This window comes from Rhincodon typus, unplaced genomic scaffold (assembly GCF_021869965.1).
Source record: "Rhincodon typus isolate 14 unplaced genomic scaffold, sRhiTyp1.1 hic_rhity00002877, whole genome shotgun sequence".
Taxonomy (NCBI): Eukaryota; Metazoa; Chordata; class Chondrichthyes; order Orectolobiformes; family Rhincodontidae; genus Rhincodon; species Rhincodon typus.
This window is the reverse complement of record NW_025968515.1, coordinates 9972-19484: the sequence shown is the minus strand read 5'-3', so window position 1 is coordinate 19484 and position 9513 is coordinate 9972. Positions and strand designations below refer to the sequence as shown.

At 42.4% G+C, this 9513-nt stretch overlaps 1 protein-coding gene across 1 annotated transcript; it reads left to right on the top strand.

The window, feature by feature from the left end:
- Window positions 1-280: 280 nt before the first annotated feature.
- LOC109921488 (presenilin-1-like) lies at window positions 281-8571 on the top strand. The gene is made up of 5 exons (XM_048593445.1): window positions 281-418; window positions 510-596; window positions 4062-4244; window positions 6803-6921; window positions 8281-8571. Exons 2-5 carry the CDS (start codon window positions 515-517, stop codon window positions 8434-8436), a joined length of 540 nt encoding a protein of 179 aa, XP_048449402.1. The 5' UTR covers window positions 281-418; window positions 510-514; the 3' UTR covers window positions 8437-8571.
- Window positions 8572-9513: the final 942 nt, after the last annotated feature.

Sequence of the window (9513 nt, the reverse complement as noted above, 5' to 3'; positions counted from 1 at the left end):
GGCAGCAGTGATAACCACTGAGCCTCTAATGTGGCAACCGGAATACCAAAGTCTTATAAAGCTGCAACATGACATCCTGACTCTTGTACTCCATTCCCCAACCAATAAAGGCAAGCATGCCAGATGACCCCATTCCACCCTATCTACTTACGTGGCCACTTTCAGGGAGCTATGGACTTGAACCTTAAGATCCATGACGTCTAGCAATTAGAAGATTGAATTTTAGAATGTGACAATTATTTTGATTAAGTTTTACATTTCCAACTTTTCTATCAAGCCATGATATGAAGTTTATATTGAGCAAATGTGTTTTTTCCAGATCTGGTCGCAGTGTTGTGCCCCAAGGGTCCCTTGCGCATTCTCGTCGAGACTGCACAAGAGAGAAATGAACCAATATTCCCAGCTCTGATCTATTCCTGTAAGTTCGGGGGAAGGGTTTGTCATTTTATTTCTTAACCTGAAAATATCAGTGCACAGAGTTAACTCTCCTGTTTGATTTTTTCGCACAGCAACAATGGTATGGTTAGTTAACATGGCAGATACTGATCCAGAAGCCAGGCCGGACCCTCCAAAAGATTCTGGTTTGCCACCACCTGGTGAGTGCAGCAATTTGTTCTAGCTAAACCTGATAGAAAACATTCATCGAAGTCACTGTAAATGTTGTGTAGTAAAGCCACTGTGATATTGTCTCCAATTCTGCACCTGTCAGTGTTGCATTTGATTTCTGAGCATTGTTTCTATAATATTGTTTCCTTCAATTACAGTGTGCAAAAGAGCTCCCTCAAAAGCAGAGAGATTTTACTTCATCTTTTGCAACAAACGATAAACTAAGATATTGTTTTCAAGAAAAAGTTGTTAGAGTTTAGAAAATTGCTAATTTAAAGGCAATACTTAAATGAGGAAAAAATTATGCTTTTCTCACTTGCAACTTTTGTCTGTTATTGTCTTTCATTTTTAAATGTAAACCAATGTCCTATATTTCAAGAGCATAGATACAGCTTCAGAAAGTCTGTCTGCATTAGCTCATTCAATCACTGCATCCAGTAGAACAAAGAACAAAGAAAATTACAGCGCAGGAACAGGCCCTTCAGCCCTCCAAGCCTGCGCCGATCCAGATCCTCTATCTAAACCTGTCGCCTATTTTCCAAGGATCTGTATCCCTCTGCTCCCTGCCCATTCATGTATCTGTCGAGATACATATTAAATGACGCTATCGTGCCCACCTCTACCACCTCTGCTAGCAATGCGTTCCAGGCACCCACCACCCTCTGCGTAAAGAACTTTCCACGCATATCTCCCTTAAACTTTTCCCCTCTCACCTTGAAATCGTGACCCCTAGTAACTGAGTCTCCCACTCTGGGGAAAAAGCTTCTTGTTATCCACCCTGTCTATACCTCTCATCATTTTGTAGACCTCAATCAGGTCGCCCCTCAACCTCTGTCTTTCTAATTTACTCAACCTCTCTTCATAGCTAGCGCCCTCCATACCAGGTAACATCCTGGTGAACCTCCTCTGCACCCTCTCCAAAGCATCCACATCCTTTTGGTAATGTGGCGATCAGAACTGTACGCAGTATTCCAAATGTGGTCGAACCAAAGTCCTATACAACTGTAACATGACCTGCCAACTCTTGTACTCAATAGCCCATCCGATGAATGAAAGCATGCCGTATGCCTTCTTGACCACTCTATCAACCTGCGTTGCCACCTTCAGGGTACAATGGACCTGAACACCCAGATCTCTCTGTGCATCAGTAATTCTTAAACAGTTTGAGTTACATTTCCACTATTCTACCAAGAAATCTTCGCTGCTTCCTCCTATCTTAAATTTGCTGTTCACCAGTTTGAACCTGTGGATCTGTTCTAGTTTTACTTGAAGTAGTGTTTTGTTAGAATATTTTAGTGGTTTAAATGGTCAGCATATTGCAGCATCTTTAGTTGAGTCTGTTTATCGTGAATGTGAGTGCAGAGCAAAGGGGAGATTAAAGTGCATCTTGGTGCATGAGCAACAACAGTTTGGAAACAAACAGAATGCTGGAGAACTTCAGCAGGTCTGGCAATATTTGTGGAGAGAGAAACAGTTATACTTTGAGCCTCATATGGTTCTTCAGAATTCTGTTTAATTCACTGCCACTTCTCGTCCAGTTTGGAACCATGTCATTTGGTCGCACAGAACTCGAGTATTGCTGCAAAAAGACACATCCTGTCAAAACTTTTGGTCTTGCACTCATCAGAACATTTGCACGAAATACCAATGTAGAGGGGAAAGAATATGAATGTTGTCTTTTTTTCCCGTAAAACTTTATATGCAGAGAATGGTAAATAGAGAAGAAATTCCTTAATACCTAGCACAGACATGTCACAGATAAGGGCCAAGATTGACTTATTTGTCACAATGAACAAAGCTTCTCTGAGAAGAGTTGAAGGCTGAATGAAATGTGGGATAAACAGATCAAATGTGTTGTCTGTACATTTCTCTGCATCTGCTATACTATTCATGCATAGATGCAGACCTCGGTAATCAGAAAAGAATGACACCGCTACATTCAAAAATAGCTGAACAAGTCTGTTCATCCTAAAAGCAGACAACCAAACTGGAACTGATCACAGGATCTCTCTTGTTTAAGAGCATACTCGAACCTGCTCTACGTCCAATAAGTACACAACTGGTTTGATTGTGGTGTTAACTCTACTTTCCTACCTGGCCGCTTAGCCTTTGGCTCCTTTGTAGATCAAAAATCTTTCTGACTCAGTGGGCTGGTAAACTATGAAGACTAATGACCCTCAGAGAAGAAATTCCTCACTTTAAATCTGTGACTTCTAATTCAGATACCCTCATGAGAGGAGACAGATAGCCCGAAGAGGAAGGTTACACAGACCTCAGAGGGATTGGTAAATGGTGAGATTTTGAAGTCTGAACTTTTGCTAGATTAAGAGCTGGTTTAGGCCAGTGAGTATTGGGGTGTTGGGTAAATTGTGAACATAAACTTTACCGTTTGTCCTTGTCCATTGATCCAATGTGTTGAAGTTGTGTTACCAGGCTACTCTAATCTGGAGTCTTGAATCCTTTTTGCCCTTGAACCCAGTGACAATGGTTAAGGGCCAGAACAGTGTTAATTCTAGAGCTTTTGGTTGATATTTTAGAGGTCAAGGGTCACTGCTGTTTTCTGTCAAGTAATGCACGATTGATGAGGATGTAATTGAAGCTCATTTCAATGGTTCTGAGTCACAGTTTTCTCAATATTTACTCTTAAGTTAGAGAGGAATTTCCCAAGTGATTTTCCTTCATTGTTTGCAGCTTAATGTTCTACTCAGAGCAATTTTATTTTCCAGGATAGTATATGTGGCCATATTGGACTAGCAGTACAGGAAGTAGAATCATGAGATGGTACAGCACCTTGCCTGCCTCTGCTTTGAAAGCAGTATTCAATTAGTCCCACTCTACTGCTGTTTCCCCAGAGCCCTGTAAACTTTGTTCTTTCTCAGTGTTTAGCTCTTAACAATTAGTCTTGGATCTGCTTACCCCACTGTAGGTCGTCCGTTGCAGACTACACCAAGTTGAATCATTGACTGGAAACTGTTACTGTCTGCTGCTCTGCTTTTCAATGCTTTTTGCAGTGTCTGTTAACCTGAGACTTGAGATACCAAGGTGTAGAGCTGGATGAACACAGCAGGCCAAGCAGCATCAGAGGAGCAGGAACGCTGACATTTCGAGCCTAGACCCTTCTTCAGAAACCTGAGACTTGAGCTGGTTTTGGGTCTTTGACTGTTGAAAGTTTGTACCCAAGTACATTCGGATCTTGTAATTTGACTTGGTGGTGACAGGAAATGCTTGCATTAGATTTATAGAGTCATGGAGTCCCTACGGTGTGGAAACAGGCCACACCGACTTGAAGGGCATCACACACAGACCTATCCCCCCGTCCAATATTTCTCATGGCTAATGCATCTAACCTACTCATCCCTGAACACTATGGGGCAATTTAGCATAGCCAATCCATCTAACTTGCACATCTTTGGGCTGTGGAAGTAATGCATCTTCTCTGCTGTTAACCTCTGCAGGTCTTACCCTTAATGAGACTTATGCTGATCCAGGCTCGACCCAGGCAGATGATGGGGGATTCACTCAGGAATGGACAAACAGCAGAAATGCCAGGTTGGGTCCTATGGAATCGACCCAGGAGAGTCGGGCAGCAGTGCAGGCTCTGCCAGGCCCTCCAGTGGCAGTTGAAGATCCAGAGGAAAGTAAGTGACCTTATCACTGGAAGGAATAGATTGCTAGGTTGTCTCATTCACCCCTCAACCGTGTCCTAAATAGGCAGTGCTGAAGCAGGAGCCACAAACTGAAAAAATCTATCCATTGTCTCAACCTACCCTTTGTAACTAACCTCCTCGATACGGCAGCCCTTGGATCTCTGTGCTTCTGCATTTCAGGTCTCTGGTATACCTTGTGATTCATGAATATAAGGTAGTCACTAATGAATTCAGGAGAAACTTCATAATTCAGAAGGCAACTGGAATCTGGAACTCACCCCCCAGTTGGAGAAATTGAGATAAATAACAGAAATGCAGTGAAGCGAAGTTAGTGGAATACATACAACAGAGAGAAAGAAATAGAATTGTAGACTTGTAAGGGTGAGGTGGGAGGTAGCTAGTTTAAATTATATTTTAAAAATCAGCATTTGCTTCATAGAATTGTATTTTGATTACAGCACAGTAAAAGGCTGTTCACCCCATCATGCCTGTAATGGCTGTTGGAAGGACCAGCTGTCCTAGTGCCCTGTTCTATCTGTAACCCCCTGCAAGTTCTCCCATCCTTCAGATAATATTCAAATTCCCTTTCAAAGCCTCAATTGGCCCTACCTCCACCACACAATCAGGCAGTGTATTTCAGATCCTAACCACTTGCTGTGTGAAAGTTTCTCCTTATTGTCACCATTGCTTCTTTTGCTAATTGACTTGAGTCTTTGACCCCCCTGCTCCTCATCCTTTCATCAATGCAAACAGTTTCACCATAGCTACTTTGTTCAGTCCAATCATGGTTTTAAGTACTTGTGTGAAATCTCCTCTCAATCTTCTCGGCCCCAACTTCAATCCGTCCTCATAACTGAAGTCCATCCTTGGACCCACTTTTGTAAATCCTTCCTGCACCCTCTAGAATGCTATCACATCATTTCTAAAATGCAATGCCAGAATTTTTTTTAATTCACTTGTGGGATGTAGGCCTCGCTGGCTGGCCAGCATTTATTGCCTGTCAAACTTGGCACAGTACTTCAGTTGAGGCTGAACCAATAAAACATGATGTAACTTCCTTCCTTGCGCCAGGATCGAGCCCAGGATTCTGTATCCTTAACCACTATTAGAACCTGTCTTTCAGTCCTGATGCTCCTGCACCAACTTCAGAATTGTCTCCTTCGTTATATATTGCCTCCCCATGTTCTTCTACTAAAACAATCAAAATGAATTTCTTAAAACTTTTCCACATTGAACTAAGTTTAACACTATCCTCTCCAGTTCACGTAATGCTTCCAAGTTTTGTATCATCTGCAAGTATCACACAAATGCCAGGCAATGACCGTCTCTAAAAGGGAGACTCTAACCGTCACCCTTTGACATTCTATGGCATTATAATCACTGAAATGGCACACCCCCATCAACATCCCAGTGGTTACCATTGACCAGAAACTGGACATCATAATATTGTGCCTACAAGAAGAGGTCGGAGGGTACGAATCTTGCAGTGGTTACTATCACCTGATTCCCAAAGCAGGTCCACCATCTATAAGGCACAAGTGATAGAAAACTCCTCAACTGGCTGAATGAGTGCAGCTCCAACAGCACCCAAGAAGCTTACATGATCCAGAACAAAGCAACCTATTTGCTTGAAACTGCATCCACAAAGATTCAATCCCTCCAGGAGGCACAGTAGCAGCAGTGTGTACTATCTACAAGATGCAGTGCAGAAATTCACCAAGCCACTTTAGACAGCACCTTCCAAGCCACTCACCACCTCACTTGGAAATATATTGCCTTTCCTTCAGTATTTCTGGGTCAAAATTCTGATCTTTCCTTCCTAATGGCATTATAGGTCAACCCACAGCAGCTGGACTGCAGCAGATCAAGGAGGCAACTCATGACCGCCTTCTCAAGGACAACTAGGGACAGGCAATAAGTGACACCAATGTCTCACAAATGAGATTTTAATAAATGAAATTGTTCCATCACGAAGTACAGCGAATGTCCTATTTGTGTGCTGTATATTGCCACTGAATATAAATCACACAATGTTGGGCCCATTAATATACATAGAATCCCTACAGTGTGGAAGCAGGCCATCCAGTCCACAACAACCCTCTGAAGAGCATCCCACCCAAACCCATCCGCCTACCGTATCCCTGTTACCCTGAATTTCTCATAGCAAATCCACCTAGCCTACACATCCCTGGACACTGGCAATTAGTTTGGCCAAACCACCTAACCTGTACACCTTTGCACTCTGGGAGGAAACTGGAGCGCCCAGAGGAAACCCACGCAGACACGAGAAGAATGTGAAAACTCCTTACAGAGAGTCACTCAAGGCGACTGTCCAAGGCCGGAATCAAATTCCGGACCCTGGCGCTGTGAGGCAGCAGTTCTAACCACTGAGCCACCGTGCTGCCTGAGCAGCATACCGCCAAGCTAGACTGAGTGGGCCTTCTGTGTGGAAACTAGAGAGCCAAAAGCAGGCATTTAAAATACTGGCTCATTGTAGGACCCATTCTCTCACTCCTCATGGTCAAATTATACTTCGCTTTTCTTGCTAGGGGGTGTGAAACTTGGTTTAGGTGACTTCATATTCTACAGTGTCCTTGTTGGAAAAGCATCAGCAGCAGCAAGTGGAGACTGGAATACGACTCTGGCCTGCTTCGTGGCAATATTAATTGTGAGTATGCATTTGCCCCAGGACAGCCTGGGGAAAATTTATTCAACTTATAGTACTGCAGCAAAGTGAGAGTGCCCAAAGTGCTTATCAAATGTTGAAAAGTATCTGCATGTGACATTACAGATTATTACAGGCTGGTTGGGGTTCAGGTTTATGGTGCCTTGTCTAACACTCAGTTTGTGTCGGTCAGCAGTTTGAGCTCTGAGGGCTGGTTCATTGAATCTGGTTCAGCCCTTCCCTCAGCCCAAACTAGTAATGGTCACTAGAGTAGGTGTCCTGGCTAATAGGAACCTCCTTTATCCACACTGATCCCTCTGAGATGCAGTGTTGGAGACCTTATACTTCCATATAAAGCCAAATCAAAACGCCCTGTTAATCGCCATGGAAACCAAACTTTGCACACTGGGTGAGCCAGATTAATATGACAGTTGTAGTTTGTTCATTGTTGTACTTCGTGAATTTGGTGATGTATTAACAAAGACACGACACAGCCCTCTTTAAGAAGTATCTTAACTGTGGGATGCAATTGCAAACAGCTTGTACGCTAAACACAGGGGATCTCCAGGTTGCAAACATCGTTGAGTCCATTCATAAGTCAATTTGTATGTAAGATGGAACACAATGCAAAACAATATAAAGTAGCCGTTCGTAATTACAGTAAATGGTCATATGTCAGATCTTGAAAATTATTCCCCTGTATAAGATAGCATTCGTAAGTACAAGCGTTTGTAAGTTCTGTTTCAACTACGTGCACAGGGCTGGGGTTCTTTAACTAAATTGGTGGATTTCATGCCCTCCTGGCAAAACACATTTTAAAGAGAAGATTGGAGATCCCATAGGCTGACAACAGGATGCCACAAAATAGTGTAATTCTGTCATGTTGATGGCCATTCTATTCTCCCTGCATCCTAATTTCTATCTTCCTCTTCACTTTCCCTCACAACCTATTGTGGTTTTTGCTTGAAGAATTCACCTAACAGGCATCAAGCACCCTCTCTCTTTCATCATTCTCCTCTCATCCTCTATCTGCCCTCACTCCTGGCCAACAACTTGAATGCCTCATGTAAAAGCACATGTTGAACACAATCACTCCCCTCTATTTATCCTCCCACTGGTCTCTCTGCAATCTCACTGTCAGGGCTGTTGTAGTGAGAAATAGACATTCTTTCTTTTCACCACACCCCACCCCCATCCCTGATATAAACATCACCTTTGCCAATTACAAGGTTGAACCTATTGCTTTGTGCTGACCTGTATGGGTTTGAATATGCTCTCCTTTTCCAGCATGTGCACTGAAGGGAAGGGGCTTGATAGAAAATGATGCAGATTGAGTAATTGGCCTTATCTTTACATTTTCAGGGTTTGTGCCTTACTCTGCTGCTGCTTGCTATCTTCAAGAAAGCTCTGCCAGCACTGCCCATCTCCATCACCTTCGGCCTGGTTTTCTATTTTGCGACTGATAACCTGGTCCGCCCCTTTATGGACCAACTGGCTTTGTATCAGTTTTATATCTAGTGTTTGTTTTGGAATAAATGTTTCAAGTTGTACTGTAAAACTTTCATGCTGAGCACTGGAAAAGGGATATTTTTTGTTGTAACTGTCTCTCAAGTAGAGAACAATAAAGCTGTGTGGGATCTGTGTGGATTACAATTATCTGATCAATGTGTTGTTTTTCTAATCAAATTATTGCCGGTGCACACTTCTGACTTTGGTCAGGTTTGTGGGATTGATTACTCAAATACTACAGCGTTCCATAGTTGAAGTGAAAAGTGACACGGCTGTGTTGCTATAAGTTTTGGTGCAGCTTTGCTCTTCTTCAGCTTTTCTGCAAAGAATGTCACATGCAATGAAAATAAGCTACATTCAGTTTCCAGAATGCTGTTTCCTTTGCAACATTATTACTGTGTAAAAAAATGTTTTCATCCTTTCAAGGCTGTTTCCTAAACAGCTCATGGTCCCCCTTTAAGTAAACATTTCTTCATTAGATGTCTGAACTTTATTTCACCCTGTACTGGACATTCCTTCTCTCATATTCTGCTTAAACTCACCCACTGAACTTTGGAAATAAAAACAATGCTGGAAACACTCAGCAGGTCAGTTCAGACATGTGGAGAGAGCAAAGAAGGGTTGAAGTTCCAGGCCAATGATCAGATTTTCGGATTGTTTCCCAACAACTTTGTTTTTATCACAGCTTTCAAGCAATTGTGGTATTTTACTGTACTTGAATTTTTTTTTTGAAAAAAGTTAATTCTGGCTTTTGTGATGTTTTGTGATAATACGCAGATTTACTAATTTTTTTAAACAAGCAGGGGGAAATGATTGGACTTCCTTTGGGATCCCTGATCTGTACCAATTAAAAGTTGGTGGCGCAGTAGACTTGAGTTCTTCAGCTTTCTTTCTGACGATCACAACCTATTATCTCATGGGAGGAAAGGAAGAGTTGAGAGTCAACAGGAAGTCAGCCAACTGCATCTCCCACAAGACGTGAGGGAAGCAAGAGTTTAGCATAAATTGTTTCTAAAATAAATTACCATGTTTAAAATAATTGGACTAGTTCATAACACAAATAGGAACCCTTCCGTCCAGCAAGGA